Consider the following 27,554-nt stretch of genomic DNA (forward strand, 5'->3'; position numbering starts at 1 on the left):
GTACATGTGCAGAACGTGCAGGTTTGTTGCACAGGTATACACGTGCCATGGTGGTTTGCTGTATCCATCACCCCCATCATCTACATTAGGTATTTCTCCTAAAGCTATCCCTCCCCACTCCCCCCTCTGCCCCTGCAATCCCTTCCCTTGCCCTCCACCCCACAACAGGCCCCGGTGTGTGATGTTCCCCTCCCTGTGTCAATGTGTTCTCATTGTTCAACACCCACTTACAAGTGACAACATTCAAACACCACACTATTTTTCATACTGCCAGAAAACACATGCATAGGAATTAAGTGTTAACAGTGATTCCTCTTACATGCCTAATAGCTTACTAAATTTTTGCTTCCTACAACTTTGGGTGCTGATGGTTCAGAAATCATGGTTCCCAAAGATGAAACATTTCCAGAACACTTCCATCGAATTGGAACTTGAGAATGTGGCTTGGCCATTTTGTACTCCTCATGGCACTGAATTACCACCTAGGGAAGGAGTACTGGCTACAGTGACTGGTCCTGATTACCAAGAAAAAAATTGGGCTGCTGCTACATAATGGACTATGTCTGGACCCCAGGAGATTTTCTGGGGCATGTCTAGTGAGAATGGAAAATTACAACTCACAAAAAAGACAGGTACACTGAGGATTCTGACTCTTCAAAAATGAAGGTGTAAGGTGCCCACCAGGTAAAAACAAACAAACAAACAAACCCTGATCATTTGAAGTGCTGGCTGAAAACAGGGAATACAGAATAAACAGTGAAAGATGAAACTCAAAGTATCTACTATAGTCTTATGACCAGTAACAGAGACAAAAACTTCAGTAGAAAACACACACACACACACACACACACACACACACACACGCACCCTCTATCTTCTTGCAGTTTGTACACTGATCCTATCAACATCATCCTAGCAGCAATATATCACCCCAACAGTGGCACTCATTTTGTTTTAGCATCAACCACTGATGTTAGCAGCTTCTAGCTTTTTTTTTTTTCAGCACCTTTTCCACAAGTCTCTCTGCATCCTGCCAAAGCTAGCAGTATCAGCTGAACAGAACTTCCTTCTCTTATGTCTGGGGCCAGGTTCCTAGGGCTCTTCCACTGAGCTACAAATAAAGTTCTGTTAACCTCAACCTCTGCCAACCTCTTTCCTTTGTTCCTCTATCACTTTCCTTTATGCCCTTTGGTGGTCGACAGGGGGCTCTCCCTAGTGGATGTGTTCTACCCACTGCTTCTTGGCCTGGAATGGGAATCATGACCTCTACATCCCTACCCTTCTCACCGAAGCTATGAGTCTGCTCTTTGTCCTGTGCTCCTTTCCTCGCCAAGCAGAAGGAACCACCCATACCTGGGCTTGGTGGTACAGCTGTCTCCTGCAGTCATTATCTCTGGGTTATCTCGGTATCCCTTTTCTGATCTTTGAACTTTTTCCACATCTGTGTAATTGACTACCTTACATAAAATTCCCTCTGGTAAAATTTCTAGGGTAGGCCAGGTGCGGTGACTCACACCTACAATCCCAGCATTTTGGGAGGCCGAGGTGGGAGGATCACTTGAGCTTAGGAGTTCAACATTAGTCTGGGATTCAACATTAGTCTGGCAAGATGGCTGAGGCAAAACCCCATCTCTACAAAAAATACAAAAGTTAGCTGGGCTTGGTGGCACATGCCTGTAGTCCCAGGTACTCAGGAGACTGATGTGGGAGGATCAACTGAGCCCAGGATGTGGAGGTTGCAGTGAGCTGAGATCATGCCACTGCACTCCAGCCTGGGTGACAGAGTGAGACCCTATCTCAAAAAATAAAATAAAATAAAGCTATGAAAAAAATGAGAGGAAGGGAGAGATCTTATCCGTCAATGAATAATCCAATCAGTTTTCACTAACATTTAATGAGATCCAAAGAATGCAAAAACAGTAAATGTATTTTTTAAATTTCCCATCTGTGAAAACCACCATCTTATAATTTGACCTTGGTATTCTTTTCTGTTTAATCATCTAATCATTTAATCATTATAGATTTAATAATCTATAGGTATCTTTTTAAAAAAAGAGATAATAATTGAAGGCCAGGTGTGGTGGCTCATGCTCTAGCACTTTGGGATGCCACAGTGGGAGGATGGCTTGAACCCAGGAGTCTAGAACTCCTGAGCAACATAATGAGACCCCACCCCTGCAAAAACACAAAAATTAGCCAGGTCCCAGCTACTCAGGAGGCTGAGGTGGGAGGATCACTTCAGCCCAAGAATTCAAGGCTACAGGAGGCTGTGATTGTGCCACTGCACTCCCACCTGAGATACAAAGCAAGACCCTGTCTCAAAAAAAAAAAGGATACTATTTAGAAGCTGGGAAACTGCAAAAGGTGTCACATGCCTGTAGTCACAGTTACTTAGAAGGCTGAGTCAGAAAGATTGCTTGAGCTTAGGAGGAGTTCAAATCCAGTCTAAGCAGCATAGCAAGACCCCTGTACCTAAAAATCAATATTAAAACGACACTGATTTGGAAGCTCTACACACAAATCTATTTTAGTTCTAAAACTTCAACTAAATAAGTGTTTTTATCCTTACTCAACTTTCCTCTACAAACAACTCAGGCTCTTGGAAGGCAATAAACAGAAAGCAAAGTAAACAGGAACTCTGTACTTGTTTATTATTTCAATTTTTTAAAGTCCATGCCATGGCAAAATCTTTAGGCACCTTCTTAAAAAAAATTCCACATTTATTTTGGAGATAAACTTGTGAATCAAATCAGATTTTTAAAATGGAAATTAGACAAAGCCATACATAGAAACTAACTGGCTATAGTGGCTATTCTCTAAGTTAAAAAACCTGGGCATTTATAAAGTTTACTTTTAAAAAGCATAGCATAAGCTCTCAACTTACACAAGTAATTCGCTAACATTTCTTCCTAAAACTATCCCCAGAAATAATTTATAAAGAGGCTCTGGACAACATGCTAAATAAATAATATACTGAACCATGTAAATACACATACTCAATGTTTGTTTATGACTGAACAGTTTACATTTATGACTGGATAAGTTACACACAATATGCTATGTTAGCAATATACTTTCTCGTGAAATAAGTCTTGGAGAAAGAGCCAGAAGACTTGCTTATATTCCTGACTCCATCAACACCAGGCTGTATCATCTGGGCCAAGTCACTTATGACTTACCCTATCTACCTGTAAAATGAGGAATAATAATATCTGTCTATACTAGCTTACAACTAAAATAATAACTATAAAAAAGCAAAGCTGTGGAAGACAGACATTATGTACGTGTACTGAATGGCAACTTCTTTACCCAAAAGAAAAAACTTTTTTTGGTTGTTTTTATTTTTAGATGGAGTCTCACCCTGTCGCTGTCGCCTAGGCTACAGTGCAGTGCTGCAATCTTAGCTTACTGCAACTTTGGCCCCCCGGGTTCAAGTTCTAGTTCTAGTAGAGACAGAGTTTTACCATGTTGGCCAAGCTGGTCTTGAACTCCTGACCACAAGTGACCTGCTGACCTTGGCCTCCCAAAGGGCTGGAATTACAGGCGTGAGCCACCATGCCCAGCTCTCAAAGGAAAAATCTTAAAAGTTTTGAAATGCCTCACTGACTGATCTTGAAGAAGACAGAATAATAGAGAAGACAGAACAAGGCTTTTAAAATAAGATAATCTAGACTTCGCCACCTGCTTGTGATCTTGGGCAAGTCTATGTAAACTCTCTAACTTTGAATTTCCTCATAAGAAAAATACAAACATTTACCTCTTACAGGTTGTAGTGAGTATTAAATGAATAAAAATATCTCAATTGCCTAGCATACTGCCTTAAGTATTCAAAAAAAGTTTCTTTCCCTTGGAGTTTATGGTTACATTAAAAATCATATTCCCTCTTAGATTCACACAAAAACCAGATTTCAAGACAAGCTATAAAGCACATACTGGCTCTTCTCCCTCTTAAAACAAAACAAAACAAAACCAACTTTTTTAGATTGCAGATAATTAGTACAGTTTTTTGTTTTTGATAATCTCTGGTCAAAGGAATTTACTATCAACACATGTATCAGTGAGGTGGGTATTTATTTCCTACCAAAAAGTTCAATATCTCATGAGAATATTGCTTTATGTAGTAATTTCTTTAAACTACAGTATTTGATACCTCCTTTCTTTGTTAAGGGATGGACTAACAATTTAACTCAGTTATTTACATGGACTATATTCAACTTTATTATGAAAACCAAACATACAAAAACAAAAATCCTTTTAACTGCCTGCATATACCATTTCTAGCATTGTGCCTTCTACTTTCAGTAGTAAGCCTATGAGAAAGTACACAAAGAGCCCTCTTTTGTTTTCCTCTGGTTAGTAGATACACAAGAGGAATTTTCAGTTATGTTAAATCCACAATGATTTCAAAGCTAAAGAACAAGGTTAGGAAGGAAATAGTTGAAAAATATCACTAGATAACAACTGATTTTCTCATGGAGACATATGATTCATTCCTTCAAAAAAAGCAAATGATACCACCAAATTCCTACTCTGATCAAAGTTTAATCCCAAATATTATAGTAACTTTATAAGAAATCAGTTTAATACTGAATTTCTAGTCATAAAGTATATTAAACAAAAAGTATAATCTGTGACAGGGAAGATGCAATGTTTCCAGGGGAGAAGAAATTTCTACAGTTCACCTGTAGCAAATGCTATTAATTGAACGACATATCCAATATGTGCTCAGAATCCAGTAGCTGAACCCACAAAGGTTTTGCATAGCAAAAATTTTGGCACAAAAAGTGGTAATAACATTTATTCAAAAATAAAACTGGAGTGATATTTAACAGTGTAAAACTTTCTAAACTAAGAAAAAAATGACCATAAAGGAAGTTCATCTGGTTTGCTTTCTAGACAAGGGTTTTGATAGAATGGAATGCTTTTGAACAAACAACAAACTAACAATTAAACAAACAGAAGTTGATAGAGACTCTGGAAATCAGCCACATTTACTCTGGATGAAACTGTTTCTGACAGTTTAAAAGAGAGGAATGGGGGTATAGGTCTGTTTTATCATTACTTTCATCTAAAAACCAATAATCATTAAGGGTGGTACAGGTACCAAAGAGAATTTTGCTTCCATCCTAAATATATGGTTTCTTATAAGATACAGCACGTTTTGCAGTTCATGGTGAATCTCCTGATGTTTTTGCAAGAGTACTTTTCTTGCTCTCCAAAACAATCTCATTCCTAATCTGCTGTTTCTGTTTGCCTCATCTGCACTTAGCAGATCATGCTTCAGTGACTTAGAAATCCCAGCCACCAAAATTCAAGCTAAAGTTTGAATTGAGAGGAAAGGGGGGAAAAATCAAGTAATTAAACTACACTTGGAAGAGAGAATGGTTTTACCTCCTATGATTTTATACAGTGTTCTTTAATCCAGAACCAGAGTCTCCAATTTTAAGGACACAAAAGTTATGAATTTATTTTTAACTTAAGCTTATAGTTATGTTATAACTATTATAATTCTCTGGGCCACATCTTCCAATTTTACCTTCTGGCCATAACACAATACCTATAAATAACCATTCCACTTGTTAACACTAGATACTTTAAGTAAAACAGTTCAGTACTCTGAAAAGTTGCATTATTAAGGACTGCCTCAAATTGTTGCAGGTTATTATATGCTTGATTTAGAAACCAAAAGGGAAGGAGAAAAAGTCTGTAGTAAGCCTGGAGATAAAGCCTGTACAATTAAGTTTGATAACCATATTCTGGGGTTATTAAACCAATAGCCAGTGCTAATGGTTTAAAAACTTCAGTTCTTTTCATCTTATAAATCAAAGGATAACCTTGAAAAGCTTTCTTAAAAATTAAACAAAACCACCTTAAAAGATGTATTATCAAATATGCAATAATTTTATACAGTTAAAAGTTGAACACCTTAGGGAATTAATACATAGAAATATCTGAAAGAACAATATTAATGAACTTATATACACAAAATCAATGCTCTATTAAAAAATAAAACAAAAAAATTAACAGCTAACTCTCGTTTTTGTTCTGCTAAACAGTCATCTTAACTGGTAAGAGCTTTATAACATACCTTTGTAGAATGCCATTTTCCTGGGGTATGACACCATTGATAGCTGCCTGCAAACAAGAAACAGAGAAGGCCATTTAAAGAAACAGGTAAGTACTCAAGTGCGGTGGGGAACACTTTAAAAGGAAATAAGTATACTTTGAAAAATTTATTTAAATACTAAATTTTTTTAGTGATCCAAATGTCCTCTATTAAATGTTTCTCTATTTCTCAGTTATAAATCATATTTTAGAAAATTTAAAAACATGCATTTGGCATATAATATCCCCAAACCTTGAGTCATAAAAAAGTCTAGTTCCACAGTCCTAATTCAGGCAAAACACCCACAAAAAACAAAGTTTAAGGATGTCAAAACAGGAAAAATCAGTAACTTAATCTTACAAACATTATTTCCTTTCTCAAACTGAGAAGAGCAAGATATAAAATCACAAATGAATGTACTATTTTATGTTACGATCATTATTTTTAAAGAAAAGAACATTGAAAAGAAATGAATACAGAGGCAGAAGTCCTTCAATAAACCTAACACTATGACTATAAACAGGTGACAAAAGGAAGTAGCATTAGGAGAAGTTTCCTTATACAAAACATCCCTAAAATTAATTTCTAAGCTAACTAGTTACCAAGCAGTCAGAACATAGCACAGGTATGACAGGAGATGGATGTTTTGAAGGCTATTAAGGAAGCGGGCTGTCAAATCCTGGACTGTAGACAGCTTACTGTAGGGGAATAGAGAATATTCTCAGGAAAACAAAACAAAACCAAACAAGAACAAAAGCCCAACTTTTCCAACTTTGTCTTTATACCATAACAACTTCTCTTTCCCTACCCTTCCGCATCCACATCAAAATGAATAATCCACAAAAACAAAAAAAACGCTTACCACTTTAATGTTGTATCAGCTGCCTGGAAATCCATTGCTAAAAGGAGTTTGGGTATTTTATGAAATACTAACTTAAATATTTGCCAGAGGTGGGTAAAATTCACACCATTGTACTGCTGAATGGAAATAGAATATAGGGTATTTGCTATGAATTTTGGGAGTTGTAATGTTCCAGTGGAAAAAAACAAAGAAATCCATAGATTAATATAGAAAATAGACACCACAGAACCCTGGCAACTCTGGAGGCTCAAAAATCCTTTGAGCAAAGCAAATGCTAAAATCAGTTTTCAGACACAAATTCAATGGAAGTATTTCTGCCCATTACTAGATCAACTATCCTCTTTCTGTTGATAGCAATGGTTCCATGTACATATATCTCCTTTGCTAAATAACAGTAGATGGTTAAGAGAATACTCTGTGGTGGTGAAAAAGAAACAAAATACCAGAGCTTAGAAAGATTTGGTTCAAATCTTTCAAAAAAAAAATTTCACTGAGGAATGCCGAAGTATAATGGAAAGAACACTAAGGACTCAGAAAGTCCAAAGTGTGAAACCGGGCTCTCTCATTTATTAATTTGGTAACCTTAGCATATTCACTGAACTTATCTGAGCCTCAGTTTCCTTATCTGTATAATACGTAATTGTATAACCAGCTAAACATTACATACTCAGCCACAGAAGTCCTACCTTTTTTGTTTCTCAAAGGCCTGTCTAGCACAGTGTCTGCACATTAAAGGTACTCATTAATTATTTATTAAAAGAATTAATAATAGAATATAAAGAAAAGTCACCTATTCAAGACTTTAAAGTAGGCCCAGAAAAGCCTGAATAAAATAAAGCCTCACTCTTTCAGTTGAGACTGAAGAAAGAGTGAAAAGTAGCAAGATGGGGAGGGGATTCTATATAGAAGGAACAGTGACACAAATCCACTTTTCAACTCTTTCCTTTCCCAAAATCTTAGATTATTTTAAATAGTTAATTTATCTTGGAGAAGTTGGCCCCTGACATCAAACAACAAACTCTGTACATAAATAAGTCAAATGTAATCCAGAATGAAAGTATAATATGGCAAAGGAATAGAAAATAGGGAAACAGATTTCTGACTGTGAGGATTAAGGAAAGCTTTAGAGAAGAGGGGACATTTATTCTATACTTCAAACAATGAGAAGATATAGAATCAAAGGAAAATTCCAGATTCCAACATGTTCAATTTTGAACATGTTAACTTTCAGGTGACAGAAGGATATCATTTGTTCATATAATAAATGTGTATTAATTGCCAACTATGTACCAAGAACTATGCTAGGCAATTAAGATATAGTGATGAACATAACACAGCTTGCCTTCTAGGAAGGACAAAGTATATTCAATAATTAGTTTTATTATGAAAAATTCGGCTAATATCAAAATGGAGATGCCTAAAAATTAACTGAAAAAAATCACAGCTACATTAAGTAAAGCAACATCTGTTTAAAGGCAAATAAATGAAGCCCTAGAAATATTTTAATTCCCTCCCTCACTCAGGTATCTTCTTTGTTGAAGAAAAAAGAGACAAAGATAAAATGTTGAGTAAATCATTAGAAAGAAAACAAATAGGCTGGCACGGTGGCTCACACCTGTAATCCCAACACTTTGGGAGGCCGAGGTGGGCGGATCACGAGGTCAAGAGATCAAGACCATCCTGGCCAACGTGGTGAAACCCTGTCCCTACTAAAAATACAAAAATTTACCAGGCGTGGTGGCACGTGCCTGTAGTCCCAGCTACTCGGAAGGCTGAGGCAAAAGAATCGCTTGAACCCAGGAGGAAGAGGTTGCAGTGAGCCGAGATTACGCCACTGCACTTCCAGTCTGATGACAGAGCAAGACTCTGTCTGAAAGAAAGAAAGAAAGAGAGAGAGAGAGAGAGGGAGGGGAAGGAAGGAAGGAAGGAAGGAAGGGAGGGAGGGAGGGAGGGAGGGAGGGAGGGAGGGAAGGAAGGAAGGGAAGGGAAGGAAGGAAGGAAGGAAGGAAGGAAAGGAAAGAAGGGAAAGAGAAAGAGAGAAGGAAGGAAGGAAGGAGAAAGAAAGAAAGAAAGAAGAAAGAAAGAAAGAAAGAAAGAAAGAAAGAAAGAAAGAAAGAAAGAAAGAAAGAAAGAAAGAAAGAAAGAAAGATGTAAAGGGCAGAGAGGAGAAAGCTGGAAAATGTAAAAATACTCTAAAATTATGAGGCCTTAAGGTTATTAGATACATTTTAAAACAGTTTAACAATAATTAGATACATTTTAAAACAGTTTAACAATAACTAAATTATAAAAGGCTTAAAGATAAATGGGAAACTAAGAACAACTGACTATCTTAAAACATTTAGTGTGAAAAGCATAAAGGCAGAAACTGCAAGAAGAATGGCTGCAGTAAGTTTTTGTTTGCTTTTTTTTTTCCTCCATAAGAATATTGATTTCTTCAATTTATAGAAGCCACAGAAAAAAAGAGACCAAAAAGACTTAAGAAACTGGGGTAAAATTGAAAGTTTAGTTAATTACAACACTCTTCCAACTGCCTATTCATTGCCAAGCACTATGCAAGACTTTGTGGATGGCCCAGTACCTGATCTACAGCTCAGGAGAGGGGCTCAGATAGAGGGGATACTTTTAGAAAAGATAAGATCTGGACTATAGACTAAAAATTATACTGAGTTTATTATAAGAACTACTTTACTTGCTAAAAATTGACTCTCTCATTGTTAATATTATTTTTGCTAGGCAGATATTATATCTCTCACTCGTAAACAGTAAAATGAAAGACTGATTAAATATTTGGTCAAAATAATAGAGAACAGAATCAGGAAAATATTTTCATTTCTGAGACTGACTCAAACAATATGGTGGATCATGATCATACTGTAATGTATTTTAAGAAGAACTCTTGACTTGACCTAGTTTATAATCACTGGAAACTCCATTTGGTATAACTATTATTCCCTTCGTGCTAATTATGTTCATAATATTTTAATCCAATTAATGTACCTCAATCAAAATCCAGCCTCTAAATTCTGTTTAGCAAAACTGACAACAAAAACACCACCCTCTAAAATGTTATTTTCCATAATACGCTGAAAGATATTATGCATAAAACATAGTGGAAGCCAATGTCAGAGATGGCCAAAGGAGTGTTAACAAAAGGGGAAAATCATGACATTCATGGTGGGCCTTAGACCTCTGGGGAAAGAAAATGACAAAAATTTCTATAAATCTCATTATAACATCACATATGAAAGGAAACTGAGTCACTGGTAAATTGGTAGATTATAAAACTATGGCATGTAATATAAATCATCCACTACATGGAATGCTAGGATATCCTTTCTCTAACATATATGGAAAATCTTAACTTTAGTCCTTTATTGTAAACAAAAGACCCTTAAAGAAAATGGCAATGACAAATTTTTAAGAGGAATGGAGATGAGACAGGGATGTATGGACGGACAGTATCCAAAAGCCTCAAAAATAACTTATGAGTAAAGGAGTTGTGGTAACAATAATGGCAGCTAACACCGTACCATTTTTATTAAATGTGAGGCTTTTCAAAGTACATTACATATGTCAATTCATTTAACTCTCACATTACCTCAATTTTACAGAGAAGGACACCAAGAAAACAAAGAAGAAAACTGTTATAACAATGAGTAGGCAAATGATGAAAAATAAAGAACTGCTAAATTGGAATCAAAATTCAAAGTGTTTGCCCTTTGAAAGATACCATTAAAAAAATAAAAAGACAAGCTGCAGACTAGGAAAAAATATATATAATGTACATATCTGAGATGGATTTATATTAAAAATTTATAAAGAATTCTGGAGACTTAAGACAAACAAGTCAATAAGAAAATGGGGGAAAGATATGAACAGATACTTCTCAAAAGAAGATACGTGAATGACGAAAAGCACATAAAAAGATGTTCAAATTAGTCATCAGACAAATACAAACTAAAACCACAATAAGATACCACCACATACCCAATGGTTAAGTTAAATCAGACAATACAAGTGTTAGCAATAATATCAAGCAAAAGAACATCTCATACGTTGTACAAACAACTTTCAAAATTGTGTGGTAGTTTGATATACAGGTAAATATGTGATGTAGGCAGCCATCACCAGTGGAGGCACACAAAGAAACACCACAGCCTTGCTTCCACTGGTACTCTGCTCCGTTAGATGTATGTGCACTCTGCCACACTGCCACAGCTGCTGAAACACACAAGCTAACACCATCGAGACAAACAGTACTGGCAAGCACCACCCATGAAGGTGTCATGTCCAGGGGACTGGGAACATCTCAGACTCTCCAGTACAGCATGTTCCTAAGTTCGAGTCCAGACAGAAAGCTAGGGACCTGGTGTCAGTTCCCCCAAAGTGAGAGCATGAGGCCCAAGAGGGATGAGTTTAGCCTTGGCTTCCTAAAATCTTTCACAAAGGAAGTGACTTCACTGAACTTACCTTATACTACAATCAAACCCCCAAATGCATCAAAGAAAAGAAAACACACACACACTCACACACACACTCTCTCTCTCTCTCTTTTAATTTCTCTCTCAAAGGATTATCATTTTCAAAGACTGAAGGAATATCAGCCCACACAGATGAGAAAGAACCAATGCAAGAACTCTGGCAACTCAAAAAAGCATAAAGTGTCTTCTCACCTAAAAACAACCACACTAATTCCTCAGTACTGGGTCTTAACCAGACTGAATGGCTGAAATGAAAGAAACAGAATTGAGAGTATAAATAGGAACAAAGGCAGCTGCCGCCGTACCGTCACAACTCTCCAATGCCAGTGCTGCCTCTCGCTCGCCAAGCTCCAGCCAAAGGAGAAGAGGGGTAAGTAAGGAGGTCTCTGTACCATGGCTTGTACAAAGCAGACTGCCCGCAAATCAACCAGTGGTAAAGCACCAAGGAAGCAGCTGGCTACAACAGCCACTCGCAAGAGTGTGCCCTCTACTGGAGGGGTGAAGAAACCTCATCGTTACAGGCATGGTACTGTGGGACTCTGTAAAATTAGACATTATCAGAAGTTCCCTGAACTTCTGATTCGCAAACTTCCTTTCCAGTGTCTGGTGAAAGAAATTGCTCAGGACTTTAAAACACATCTGCACTTCCAGAGCACAGCTAACGGTGCTTTGCAGGAGGCAAGTGAGGCCTATCTGGTTGGCCTTTTTGAAGACACCCTTTGTGCTGTCCATGCCAAACATGTAACAATTATGCTGAAAGACATCCAGCTAGCACGCCGCATACATGCAGAACATGCTTAAGAATCCACTATGATGGGAAACATTTCATTCTCATTTTTAAAAAAATTTCTCTTCTTCCTGTTACTGGTAGTTCTGAAAGTTAGATATTTTTTTTTCCATGGGGTCAAAAGGTACCTAAGTATATGATTGCAAGTGGAAAAATAGGGGACAGAAATCAGGTATTGCCATTTTTCCATTTTCATTTGTGTGTGAATTTTTAATATAAATGCAGAGATGTAAAGCATTAATGCAGGTTAAAATGTTTCAGTGAACAAGTTTCAGCGGTTCTACTTTATAATAATTATAAATCAACTTGTTAAATTTTTCTGGACAATGCTAGCATTTGGATTTTTTTTAAACAAGTAAATATCCTATTGACGGCAACTAAATGGTGTTTGTAGCATTTTTATCATACAGTAGACTCCATCCATTCACTATACTTTTCTAACTGAGTTGTCCTACATGCAAGTACATGCTTTTAATGTTGTCTGTCTTCTGTGCTGTTCCTGTAAGTTGCTATTAAAATATATTAAACTATAAAAAAAAAGGAACAAAAATCATCCGGATTCAGGAAAAAGTTGAAACCCAATAAAAGGATTCTAAAGAATAAAATAAAATAATACAGGAGATAAAAGACAAATAGCAATTGTAAGAAAGAATCTGATAGAGCTAAAAGACTCCAGTAATTTCAAAACACAGTCACAGATGTATTAGTTCATTCTCATACTGTTATAAAGAATTACTTCAGACCAGGTAATTTATAAAGAAAACAGGTTTAATTGACTTACAGTTCCACAGGCTGTATAGGAGACATGGCTGGGAAGGCCTCAGGAAACTTACAATAATGCCAGAAGGGGAAAAGAGAAGCAAGCACATCTTCACTTGGCAGCAGGAGAGACAGACTGAAGGGGGAAGTGCCACACACTTTTAAACCATCAGAGCTCATGAAAATTCACTATGACAAGAACACTGGGGCGAAATCCACCCCAATTATTCAACCACCTCCCACCAGGTCCCTTCCTCAACATTGGGAATTACAATTCAACATGAAATTTGGGTGGGGACACAGAGGCAAACAATATTAACAAATATTAACAGCAGGAAATCAACCAAGGAGAGGAAAAAATCTCAGAGTCTGAAGACTAGTTCTCCAAAATAATTCAGTCAAACAAAAATAAAGAAAACAGATTCAAGAATAAACAAAGCCTCCAAGAAATATGGGATTATGAAAAGAGACCAAATCTACATCTCATCGGCATCCCTAAAAGAGAGAGAAAGCAAGAAACATGGAAAACATATTTTAGAATATCATTCACGAAAATTTCCCCAACCTTGCTAGACATGCCAACATTCAAATTCAGGAAATGCAGAGAACCCCTGCAAGGTACTATAAAGGATGACCTTTCCCAAGACACAGAGTATTAATCAGATTCTCTAAGATCAAAATGAAAGATAAAATGTTAAAGGCAGCTAGAAAGAAGAAGGTCACCTGCAAAGGAAACCTCCTCAGGTTAACAGTGGAACTTTCAGCAGAAACCCTAGAAGCCAGAAGAGATTGGGGAGTTATATCCAATCAAGAATTCCATATACAGCCAAACTAAGATAAGCTTCATAAGAAAAGGATAAATAAGAACCTTTTCAGACAAGTAAATGCTAAGGGAATTTGTTACCACTAGATTTGACTTACCAGAACTCCTCAAGGGAGTGCTAAATATGGAAAAAAAGGACCAATACAGGCCATCACAAAAACACGCTTACGTATATAGATCATTGATAATATAAAGCAACCACACAATTAAGTATGTATAACAACCATGCAACAACACGGTGACAGGATAAATCCTCACTTAATATTAACCTTGTATATAAATGGGTTAATGCCCCAATTAAAAGGCACAGGCTAGCAAGTTGGATAAGAAAGGAAGACCCAACTGTATGCTGTCATCAAGAGACCCATCACCACATGCAAGAGACCCATCACACCCACAGGCTCAGAGTAAAGGGATGGAGAAAATCTACTAAGCAAACAGAAAACACAACAAAGCAGGGGTTGCTGTTCTAATTTCAGATAAAACTCACTTTATACAAATAAAGATTCAAAAAAGAACTTTTCTCCTAACACTGCTTTAGGTATGTCCCAGAGTTTCTGGTATATTGTATCTTTGATCTCATTAGTTTCAAATAACTTCTTGAGTTCTGCCTTTATTTTATTGTTTACCCAAAGTCATTCAGGATCAGGTTAACGTCCATAAAACTGTATGTTTTTGAGTGATCTTTGGATCATTCAAAATACTAGCAAACCAAATCCAGCAGCACATCCAATAAAGGCATTACGTAATGCTAAAGAGTTCAATTCAACAAGAAGACCTGACTATCCTAAATATATATGCACCAAACACAGAAGCACCCAGATTCAAACAGCAAATACTTAGAGATCAATGAAGAGACTTAGTAACCACACAATAACCGGAGATTTCAACACTCTACTGACATTATTAGACAGATCATCAAGGGAGAAAATTAACACAGGCATTCCAGATCCAAACTGGACACTTGACCAAAGAAGCCTAATAGACACCTACAGAACTCTCCACCCCAAAACAACAGAACATACATTTTTCTCATCTGCACATGTCACATGCTCTAAAATTGACCACATAATCAGCCATAAAACGAACTGAAGAAAATGAAAACCATACCAACCACACTCTTCAACCACAGTGCAATAAAAATAGAAATCAATACCAAAAAAATCACACAAAAGCATATAATTTAATGGAAGTTAAACCACCTGCTCCTGAATGACTTTGGGAAAACAATAAAATAAAGGTAGAATTCAAGAAATTCAACACGAAAATTAGCTAGGCATGGTAGCTTGTGCCTGTAATCCCAGCTACTTGGGAGGCTGAGGTAGGAGAATTACTTGAACCAGGACCCAGGAGGCGTAGGTTGCAGTGAGCCGAGATCATGCCAGTGTACTCTAGCCTGGGCTACAGAGCGAGACTCCATCTCAAAAAAAAAAAAAGGAAAAAGAAAAGAAAAGAAAAAGAAATCATTTGAAACTTATGAGATAAAAGATAAAATATACCAGACACTCTGGGACATACCTAAAGCATTGTTAGAAGAAAAGTTTATAGGGCTGAACACCCACAGCAAAAAGTTAGAAAGATCTCAAATTAACAACCTAACATCACACCTTGAATTAAAGAAACAAGAGGAAACCAACCACAAAGCTAACAGAAGACAAGGAAATAATCAAAATCAAAGCTGAACTGAAGGAAACTGAGACCTGAAAAAAGCATGTAAGAGATCAATAAGTCCAAGTTTGAAAGAATAAGTAAAACTGACAGAATAGCTAAACTAATGAAGAAAAAAAAGATAGAAGCTCCAAATAAACACAATCAAAAACAACAAAGGGGACATTACCACAAAACCCACAGAAATACAAAGAACCCTCAGAGACTACTATGAACACCTCTCTATGCATACAGGGTAGAAAATGTAGAAGAAATGAATAAATCTCTAGAAACATACAACCCTCCAAGATTGGACCAGGAAGAAACTGCATCTCTGAAAAGACCAATAAGAAGATGTAAAATTGAATGAATAATAATTAAGTGTACCTACGAAAAAAAGGCCAGGACCAGACATAGTCATTCACAGCTGAATTCTACCAGGTGTATAGAAGATCTGGTACCATTCTTACTGAAATTATTCCAAATGTTTAAGAAAGAGAGACTCCTCCCTAACTCATTGTAGGAGGCCAGCATTATTTTGACACCAAAACCTGGCAGAGACACAACAAAAATATGAAAGCTTCAGGCAAATATTGATGAACACAGATACAAAAATCCTTGACAAAATGGTAGCAAACCAAATCCAGCAGCACATCCAAAAGCTAATTCTTCATGATCAAGTGAGCCTTGGGATACAAGGTTGGTTTAATACACACAAATCAATTGGCTAGGCGTGGTGGCTCATGTCTGTAATCCCAGCACTTTGGGAGGCTGAGGCACATGGATCATATGAGGTCAGGAGTTCAAGACCAGCCTGACCAACATGGTGAAATCCCATCTCTACTAAAAATATAAAATTAGCCAGGCGTGGTGGCGCATGCCTGTAATCCCAGCTACTTTTAAGTCTGAGCCAGGAGAATTGCTTGAACCTGGGAGGCGGAGGTTGCAGTGAACCAAGATTGCCCCACTGCACTCCAGCCTGGGCAACAAGAGCGAGACTCTGTCTAAAAATAAAAAATACACAAATCAATTAATGTAATTTACCACATAAACAGAACTAAAAACAAAACAACAGGACCATCTCAATAGATACAGAAAAGGCTTCCAATAAAATTCACCATCCTTCATGTTAAAAACCCTCAAGAAACTAGGCACTGAAGGAGCACACTTCAAAATAATAAGAACCCATCTATGACAAATCCATAGCCAATATCATACTGAATGGGAAAAAGCTGGAAGCATTCCCCTTGAAAGCCAGAAAAAGAAAAGGATGGCCTCTCTCACCACTCTATTCAACATGGCACTGGAAGTCCAAGCCAGAGCAGTCAGGCAAGAGAAAGAAATCAAAAGGCATCCAAATAGGAAGAGAGGAAGTCAAACTATCTCTGTTTGCAGATGATATGATTGCATACGTAGAAAATCTCATAGTTTCCGTCCAAAAGCTACTAACTCTGATAATTCCAGCAACATTTCTGAATATAAAATTAAGGTACAAAAATGGCCAGGCCAGGGATGGTGACTCACGCCTGTAATCCCAGCACTCTGGGAGGCCGAGATGGGTGGATCATGTGAGTCCAAGAGTTTGAGTCTAGTATGGCCAGTATGGTGAGATCTCAATTCTACTGAAAACAAAAAAATTAGCCGGGCATGGTGGCGCCTGTGGTTCCAGCTATTCTGGAGGCTGAAGCAGGAAAATCGCTTGAACCAGGGAGGCGGAGGTTGCAGTGAGACGAGATCATGCCACTGCTTCAGCCTGGGTGACAGAGTGACTCTGTCTTTAAAAAAAAAAAAAAAAAAAAAAAAAAAAGGCCGGGCGCGGTGGCTCACGCCTGTAATCCCAGCACTCTGGGAGGCCAAGGCGGGTGGATCACGAGGTCAAGAGATTGAGACCATCCTGTCAACATGGTGAAACCCCGTCTCTACTAAAAATACAAAAAATTAGCTGGGCATGGTGGCGCGTGCCTGTAATCCCAGCTACTCAGGAGGCTGAGGCAGGAGAATTGCCTGAACCCAGGAGGCGGAGGTTGCGGTGAGCCGAGATCGCGCCATTGCACTCCAGCCTGGGTAACAAGAGCGAAACTCCGTCTCAAAAAAAAAAAAAAAAAAGATCAGGTGTGATAGCTCATGGCTGTAATTCCGGCACTCTGGGAGGCTGAGGCAAGAGGATTGCTTGAGCTCAGGAGTTCAAGACCAGTGTGGGCAACATGGCATAACCCTATCTCTACAAAAAATACAAAAGTAATTAGCCAGTTAAGGGAGCGTGCATCTCTAGTCCAAACTGCTCCGGAGACTGATGTGGGAAGATCACTTGGGCCCAGGAGGCAGAGGTTGCAGCAAGCCAAGATCAGCCTGAATGACAGGGGGAAGCCCTGTCTCAAACAACAACAAAATCAATGTACAAAAATCAGTAGCATTTCTATAAACCTACAATGTCCAAGCTGAGAGTCGATACAAGAATGCAATTCCTGCTTGAACCCAGGAGGCAGAGGTTGTGGTGAGCCAAGATCGCACCATTGCACTCCAGCCTGGGTAACAAGAGTGAAACTCTGTCTCAAAAAAAAAAAAAAAAAAAAAAAAAAAAAAAAAAAAAAAAGAATGCAATTCCATATACCATAGCCACAAAGAAAATGAAATACCCTAGGAATACAGCTAACTAGGGGAGGTGAAAGATCTCTACAATGAGAATTACAAAAAACTGCTCGAAGGTATCAGACATGACACAAAGAAATGAAAAAGCATTTCATGCTCACCAATAGGAAGAATCAATATTGTTAAAATGGCCCTACTGCCCAAAGCAATTTACAGATTCAATGCTACTCTTAACAAACTATTTCTTTGCACAACATATTTTAAAATTCACATGGAACCAAAAAGAAGCCTGAATAGCCAAGACAATCCTAAGCAAAAAGAACCTAAGCAACAAACTGGAGGACACCATATTACCCAACTTCAAACTATACTACAAGGCTACAGTAACCATTACAGCAGGGTACTGGTACAAAAACACGTAGACCCATGGAGCAGAATAGACAGACCAGAAATAATGCCACACAGCAACCACCACCAGATCTTTGATAAAGGTAACAAAAACAAGCAATGGGGAAAGGACTTCCTATTCAATAAATATGTTGGGGTAGCTGGTTAGTCATATGCAGAAGACTGAAACTGGACCTGTTCCATACAGCATATACAAAAATCAACTCAAGATTAAAGACTCAAATGGAAAACCTAAAACCTCGAAGATAACCTAGGCGATACCATTCTAGACATGGATCCTGGCAAAGATTTCATGACAAACACGCTAAAAGCAACTGCAACAAAAACAAAAATTGACAAGTGAGACCTAATTAAACTAAAAAGCTTCTGCACAGCAAAAGAAACTATCAACAGAGTAACCACACAACCTACAGAATGGGAGAAAATATTTGCAAACCTACATAATGAGAGAAGATACCTGCATCTGAAAAAGGTCTAATATTCAGAATTTATAAGAAACTTAAAGAACTTAATGAGCAAAAAACAAACAACCCCATTAAAAAGCAGGCAAAAGGACGTATCACTTTTGAAAAGAAGACATACATGCAGCCAGAAAGCATATAAAAAAATGCTCATTATCACTAAGCATTAGAGAAATGCAAATCAAAACCACAATGAGAAACCATCTGAAACCAGTCAGAGTGGCTATTATTTAAATCTCAAAAAATAAAAGGTGCTGGTGAGGTAGCACAGAAAAGGGAGTGCTTATATGCTGTTGGTGGGAATGTAAATTAGTTCAGCTATTATGGAAACCAGTTTGGCAATTTCTCAAAGAACTTAAGAAAGAATTACCATTCAACCTACGATCCCATTACTGGGTATATACCCAAAGAATATAAATTGTTCTATCATAAAGACACATGCATGTGTCCATTCATCACAGCACTATTCATCATAGCAAAGACATGGAATCAACCTAAATGCTCATTAAGGGTAGACTAGAAAAGAAAATATGGTACCTTTATACCACAGAATACTCCACAGCCATAAAAAAGAACAAGAACGTGTCCTGTGCAGCAATATGGATAGTGCTGGATGGAGGCCATTATCCCAAACAAACTGATGCAGGAACAGAAAACCAAACATAGTGGGTTCTCATAGCAGGAGGTAAATACTAAGCATACATAGACACAAAGAAGGGAACAACAGACACTGGGGTCTCCTTGAGAGGGGAGGGTGGGAGAAGGGTGAGGATCAAAAACTTCCTATTAGGTACTATGCTTATTAGCAATTAATAAATCTGTACTCCACATCCCATGACACACATTTTCCTATATAAGAAACCTGCACATATACTCTTGAATGTAAAATAAATTATTTGTTAAAAAAAAAAAGAAACGCACACGGGAAAAATTTTTTAAACTTCATTTTTTAAATTAGTAAACAGAGAAAAGTATAAAGAAGAAAATTTCACTGAGAGGAAAACAATTGCTAATATTTAACTGTATATCCTTCCAGTGTTTTTTCTTCCTGTATATACATTTTTCCAAAAATGAGATCTTACTATATGTACTATTTTATGCTTTCCTTTAAGAAGATTTTTTCTTTTGAGACAAGGTCTCCCTCTGTTGCCCAGGCTGGAGTGCAGTGGCACAATCATAGCTCACTGCAGCCTCAACCTCCCTGGCTGAAGCAGTCCTCCCACCTCAGCCTCCTGAGTAGCTGGGACTACAGTCACACACCACCATGCCCAACTAATTTTAAAAATTTGTTTGTAGAGACAAGGTTTCACCATGTTGCTGAGGCTTGTCTCAAATTCCTAGGCTCAAGTGATTCTCTTGCCTTGGCCTCTCAAAGTGCTGGGTGCTTTATGCTTCTCATTTAACACTGTATTGTTGGCATCTCTCCATACACTCAGAATACACCCACAGCTTCATTAAAAAGAACTAGCAATTCCACTCTTAAGTATTTATCCTGAAAAAATGAAAACGTACACTCCAAAAATTCATACTACAGTTCCTCCTTGTCTTCAGGGAATACGTTACAAGACACCAAGAGGATATCTGAAACTATAGATGGTACCAAACCATGTATATACTACATTTTTTACCTATATATATAGCTATGATAAAGTTTAATTTATAAATTAGGTACAATAAGATATTAATAGCAATAATAATAAAATACAATTATAACAACATATTGTAATAAAAGTTACGTGACTATGGTCTTTCTCTCTTAATATCTCACTGTACTATATTGGAGGTAACTGAAACCACTAATAAGGGAAGACAACTCTACACTAATATGCATAGATGCATATTAGGTGTAATATGCCTAGGCAAAGTAATATTAGGCATAATATTAGCCTAATATTAAAGCTGCATATTATGAGTATACTTTATATAGTAACTATGCATGTTAGTTTATACTATATTGCAAAATAATATTAGGCATCATATTACTAATATCATACCCAATAATTAGAAGCAAACCAAATGCCCAACTACAGACAAATGTTGTTTTGGATATACCACATTGTATGAGTACAATAAAATAAAAAACCGACTGTAGACAAAAAAAAAACTGATTATAGATACATTCATCTACATGGATGTATCTCAAAAACAAAGATATTAAAAAAACAGACTATAGATACATTCGACTACATGGATGTATCTCAAAAACATTATGCTAAGTTATTTTATAAAGGTAGATAAGTAAGAGTAAATATTAACTCAAAACAAACAAAAACCAACAAACAAACTTATTCAAAAAATAGGCAAGGGACTTGAATAGACATTTCCCCAAAGATATACAAATGGCCAATAAGTACATGAAAAGATGCCCAACATCACTAATCATTAAAGATGCCCAGTTCCACAAATCATTAGAGAAATGCAAATCAAAACTACAATGAAATACCACCTCACCCCCATTAGAATGGCTAGTATCTCTCACACACACACAAGCCAGAAAATAAGTGCTGGCAAGATGTGAAGAAATTGGAACCCTTTTGTACTGCTAATGGGAATGTAAAATGGCATCGCTGCTGTAGAAAACAATATGACATTTCCTCAAAAAGTTAAAAATATGATTACCACATGGTGCAGCAATTCCACTTCTGGGTATAGAACAAAAAGAATTAAAAGCAGTCTCTTAAAGAGATATTTTTAAATTATTTATAATAATTTCAATGTTTGTTTTAGATTCAGGGGTTACATCTGCTGATTCATTACATGGCTATATTGCACGATGCTGAGGTTTGGTGTACAACTGATCCCAAGTAGTCAGCAGAGTACCTAATAGGTACTTCTGTAACCCCTGTCCACCTCCCCACTCTCCTCTCTAGTAATCACATGTACCTACTGTTGCCATCTTTATGTCCCTGAGTACCCAGTATTTAGCTCTTGCTTGTGTGAGAATGTGCAGTATTTGGTCCTGCGTTAATTCACTTAGGATTATGGCCTCCAGCTGTGTCCGTGTTACTGTAAAGGACATAATTTCATTATTTTTTATGGCTGCATAATATCCCATGGTGTATATGTACCATATTTTCACTATCCACTCTGTTGATGGGCACCTAGATTGATTCCATGTCTTCGCTATTGTGAATACTGCTGTGATGAACACAAGTGCTGTGTCATTTTGGTAGAAAGATGTATTTCCCTCAGGATATATACCTAGTAATGAAATTGCTGGGTACAATGGTAGTTTTTATTAAGTTCTTTGAGAAATCTCTAAACTGCTTTCCACAGTGGATAAACTAAATCACATTTCCACATTTCTTCAAAGGGTGTGTTTCCTTATACCCGCTTCCATGTATTATTTTTTTACTCTTAGCAATAGCCATTCTGGCTGGGCGTGGTGGCTCATACCTGTAATCCCAGCACTTCGGGAGGCTGAGGCAGGCAGATCACTTGAGGTCAGGAGTTCGAGACCAGCCTGCCCAACATGATGAAACCCTGTCTCCACTAAAAATAAAAAATAAAAAATAAATTAGCCAGTCACGGTGTTGCATGCCTGTAACCCCAGCTACACAGGAGGCTGGGGCAAGAGAATCACTTGAACCAGGAGGCAGAGGCTGCAATGAGCCACAACACTCCAGCCCAGGCGACAGCGTAAGATTCTGTCCACAAAAAAAAAAAAGTCATTCTTACTGGTGTGAGATGGAATCTTGTTATAGTTTTGATTTGCATTTCTCTGAAGATTAGTGATATTTTTTCATGTTGCTGCCCATTTGTATGTCTTATTTTGAAAAGTGTCCATTCATGTATTTTGCCTACTTTTTAATGGGGCTATTTTTTAGCTTGTTCAATTATTTAAGTCCCTTGGAGATCCTGGATATTAGACTTCTGTCAGGTACATAGGTTGCAAATATTTTCTCCCATTCTGTAGGTTGTCTGTTTACTAGATTGATAGCTTCTTTTGCTTTGCAGAAGCTCTTTAGTTTAATTAGGTTTCACTTGGCAATTTTTGTTTTGGTTGCAATTGCTTTTGAGGACTTAGTCATGATTCTTTGCCAAGACTGATGTTCAGAACGGTATTTCCTAGGTTTTCTTCTAGATTCTTATAGTTTGGGGTCTTGCATTTAAATCTTTCATCCATCCTAAGTTAATCTTTGTATATGGTGAATGGTAGGAATCCACTTTCATTTTTCTGAATATGGCTAACCAGCTATCCTAGCACCATTTATTGAAAAGAGGTCCTTTCTTCGTTGCTTATTTTTGTTGACTTGTCGAAAATCAGATGGCTGTAGGTGTGCAGCACTATTTCTGGGTTCTCCGTTCTATTCCATAGGTCTATGTGTTTGTTTTTGTACTAGTACCATGCTGTTATGGTCACTTCAGTCTTACGGTATTTTTTGAAGTCGGGTAATGTGATGCCTCTAACTTTGTTCTTTTTGCTCAGGATGCCTTTGGCTATTTATAAAAGAGATATTTGTATACCCATGTTCATATGTTCATAGGAGCATTATTTACAATAGATAAAACATGGAAGTAACCCAAGTGTCCATCAACAAATGAACAAATAAGCAAAATGTAATGTATCCATACAAAGGAATATTATTCAGCCTTAAAAAGGAAGGAAATTCTGTCATGCTACAACATGAAAGACCCCTGAAGATATTATACTAAGTGAAACAAGTATGTCACAAAAAGACAAACACTTTGATTCCACTTACATGAGGTAGTAAGAGTAGTCAAAATTACTGAGACAGACAGCAGAATGTTGGTTGCCAGAGGCTGGCTATACAAGGTAATGGAGCGTTACTGTTTAATGGATACAGGGTTTCAGTTTTAAAAGAAGAAAAAAGTTATAGAGATGGGTGGTAGTGATGGTTGCATAAAATTATGAATACATTTAATGACACTTAACTGTAAACTTAAAAATGGTCAAGATGGTAAGTTTTATGTTATGTGTATTTTATCACAATAAAAATTAGTTTTAAAAAATTTAAACAGCAATAGGGATTCACTACTAACAGACATCGTGTTTCTTTTGACAGGGATGAAATGTCCTAAAATTAGATTATAGTGTTGGTTGTATAATCCTGTGAATACATTTTAAAACAATGAATTGTGCTCTTTAAATGGGTGAATTCCATGATGTGTGAATTATAGCTCAATAAAGCTGTAAACAAAGAATAATGATATTTTATCTTTAATTCACAACATATTTTTAATAATACATATTCTGCAATAATTAATAAAGGGCCCAAAAAAAGTAAATACTATATGATTCCATGTATGTGAAAACTCTAGAAAATTCTAATCTATAAAGAAAACAGATCAAAAATTTCTTAAGATGGATAGAGAATGGATAACAAGAAAATTTAGCATAACTATGATGTTGGTTACACAGGTGCACACATCTGTTAAAACTCACCAAATTTTACAGCTGAAATGGGTTTGTATGTAAATTATACCTCAATAAAGTTAATGTTTAAAGAAGAACCACAAAGAAACCCATCTCAAACACACTAAAATGGGTGAAATTGAAAAGACTATCAACACCAAATAATGGCAAGGATTTGGAACAAGTAGAACTCTCATATATTTCTGGTGGGAATGTAAAATGGTGCAGCTACTTTGGAAACAGCTTGGCAGTTTCACATAAAGTTAAATAAAACTTTCATATAAAGTTAAGCATACATTCCCACAATTCCACTCTTAAGAATTTACCCAAAAGAAATAAAAATATGTCTACCAAAGACCAGTATACAAATATTCATAGCAGATACAACCAAAATGTCCATCAACCAATGAATAAACACACGGAAGTATATTCACACAAAAGAATGCAATTCAATAATCAATGAATCTCTCAGACATTATGTGAACATTGTCAGGTATAAAAGAGTGCATACTGTATGATTTCCTTCAGACAGCTTGGGATCTTATCTAAAATGCTTGGGACCAGAATCACTTCAGATTTTGGATATTTTCAGATTTTGGAATCTGTGCAGACACACAATAAGAAATCTCGGAGATGGGACCCCAGTCTAAACACAAAATTCATTTGTTTCATATATATCTTATGCACATAGTCTGAAGTTAATTTTATACAATATTTTAAATAACTTTTCGCATGAAACAAAGTTTTGACTTCGTTTATGTGACTGGAACCCATCACATAAGGTCAAAAGTAAAATTTTCTACTTGTGGCATCAAGTTGGCATTCAAAAAGTTTCAGATTGTGGAGCATTTTGGATTTCAGATAAAGATGCTCAACCCATATAAATTCTGGAATAGACAAAATTACTAATATGTGGTAGTAAAAATTAGATCAGTGGTTACCTGGAGTAGAGTTGGGGGTTACTAACCAAAAGAGAAATTTTCTGACATGACAGAAATCTTGATTGAAGAAGAGGGGGTTGAACATATGATATAAATGTGTGCCAAAATTCATAGGGCTGTCTATAGTTAAATCCTGTATGTTGTACTGTATGTAAATTGCAGTGGCTCACACCTGTAATCCCAGCACTTTGGGAGGCTGAGGAAGGGAGACTGTGTGAGCCTAGGACTTTGAGACCACCGTGGGCATTACAGTAAGACTCTTATCGCTACAAAAATTAAAAATTAAAAAAATTTAGCTAGGCATGGTGGTGCACACCTGTAATCCCAGCTATTTGAAATGCTAAGGCAGAAGGATCACTTGAACTCCTAGGCTCAAGTGATCCTTCTGCCTTAGCATTTCAAATAGACACACACACCCCCGCCCAGATTTTCTTTATCCATTCATTCACTGATGAACACTTAGGTTGTTTCCATATCTTAGCTAACGTGAATAATGTTGCAATGAGCACAAGGCTTGGTCATGTTACTACTCTAAGATTTATGGTTGATGCAGAAGTAATTGCAGTTCTTGCTACTCAAAGTTACGGCAAAAACCGCAATTACTTTTCCACCAACCTAATAGTTTCTTCATCTATAAAATGGAAGAAATAATGCTGCCTGACATCACAAGGTTGTTATAAGAATTAAATGAAATAATACAGATAAAGTACTCTGTAAATGTTAGTCACCATAAGTAGCTATCATCGACATGTAACTTTAAAAAAAAAATCTATTTTGTTGTCTGTTATATGCCAGTGGTGCATAAATATGTGCCTCACACTGGGCTAGAAATTCAGATATATCAAAGTCCAGCTTCCAGGGAGTTAGTATGGAATGAGTCCCAGAAATCATATTCTTTTACAAGCTCTTCAAATGATTCTGAGGCACAGCCAAGTTTGAGAAAAATTTAGATAGTTCTTAGCATATATATTAAAAAAATTTTTTTAAATATTTTACTATGCCATACCATTCTTATTTCCCATTGGCCTTTTATTATTTCAGAAGTTAATGTCTAAAGGCATAGATCCTTCATAAACTCATATATTATTAAATATGCTCAAAGTACTCAGGCTCTGGAGCCAGAAAGCTACTGTATATCAGCTCCAGCACTTACTAGGAGCATAATTTCAAGAAAGTTACTTAGTTTCTTTCTGCTTCAGTTTTCTCCTGATAAAATGGAAGTAGACAACAATACTTGTTTATCAGGTTTTTAGGAAACTTGCTAAAACATCAAAAGTGCTGAAATAATGCTTGATACATAGAAAAGTACTCAACAGAGATGAACTGCTTTTACTGTAAATACTGTCATATTGATATCCTTTTTTAAAATCACAAATGGTTTTTAATCAAACTTTTGAAGGCAAGGAATGAACACTATAAAGAAATAGATTACAGATAACTTATTTCTCAGATGTTTCCTCTTTTCACTTTATAAATGGCCTACCATCATCAAAATGTTCTATGGATTACAGATAAGATGAGGAGACCAAAGCAGAAGAAAAGGGAGTAGTTTAACAGCCCTACAACTTAAAATTTAAATTTCTTTTTATTAACCCTGCTGTATATTTTTGCAGTAGAAAAGAATTCCAACTGGCAATCCTAAAACAGATCCTAACAGCCAAATATTTTGTTTTAATAAGTTCTAATTTGATTTTTTTTTTCCAGGAGAAAAAAAGAAACCAGAAAGCAGAACAATGTAAGAAATGTAACCATTCCACAATCTGTTTTTAGTCAAATGCAAAGAATGTTCACTGAACTCTTCCAAGTAGATGTAACTATCAAAATAGACCAACAGGCAGAATCAAGACTGGGCCAGACCGAATTAAACACAAGGGAATATGAGGCAGATCCTAAAACTAATGGTACCTTAAACAATTCACCTCTTGTCAAATTAACATCTATGAGTGAAAACCAAATAGCAGACTGGAAAAACCACAGGGCTATGAACCAAAGGATTTGACAACCAAAATTTCATTTACTGAAACCAAAATATAAGAAAGGTGTTTTGTATGACAGTCACCTACTTCCCCCCACAGGTCTTTGTCCCACTCTGGGTAACACAGTGATTAGATTTTAGACAGCCTCACATAAACTCCCACTCACCTCTTTCCCTTCTGCTCACTGTATAACAGTCTTCTCTACTCAATGAAACAGAGAGAGAAAAGAAAGAATGTCAACTAATAGTCCTTTTCTAGATTGAATTTCTAAGCTAAAACCTAAAAGCAACAGAAATTTCTAAAGGCTAAATGTTTTAAGGGTTTATGAGTTAGA

General features: G+C 36.7%; 1 protein-coding gene across 1 annotated transcript in view; it reads right to left on the minus strand.

Annotated features, from left to right (window-relative positions):
- The window catches only part of FAF1 (Fas associated factor 1), a 535,243-nt gene that overhangs the window by 382,146 nt on the left and 125,543 nt on the right, over window positions 1-27,554 (minus strand). Inside the window, exon 3 of the mRNA XM_012434603.3 lies at window positions 6,089-6,135. Within this exon, the coding sequence (XP_012290026.1) occupies window positions 6,089-6,135 (47 nt within the window). The remainder of the gene's footprint in view (window positions 1-6,088; window positions 6,136-27,554) is intronic.

This window comes from Aotus nancymaae, unplaced genomic scaffold, assembly GCF_030222135.1.
Source record: "Aotus nancymaae isolate 86718 unplaced genomic scaffold, 86718_ANA_hifiasm-v0.15.2.pri h1tg000007l, whole genome shotgun sequence".
In the NCBI taxonomy this organism is placed as follows: Eukaryota; Metazoa; Chordata; class Mammalia; order Primates; family Aotidae; genus Aotus; species Aotus nancymaae.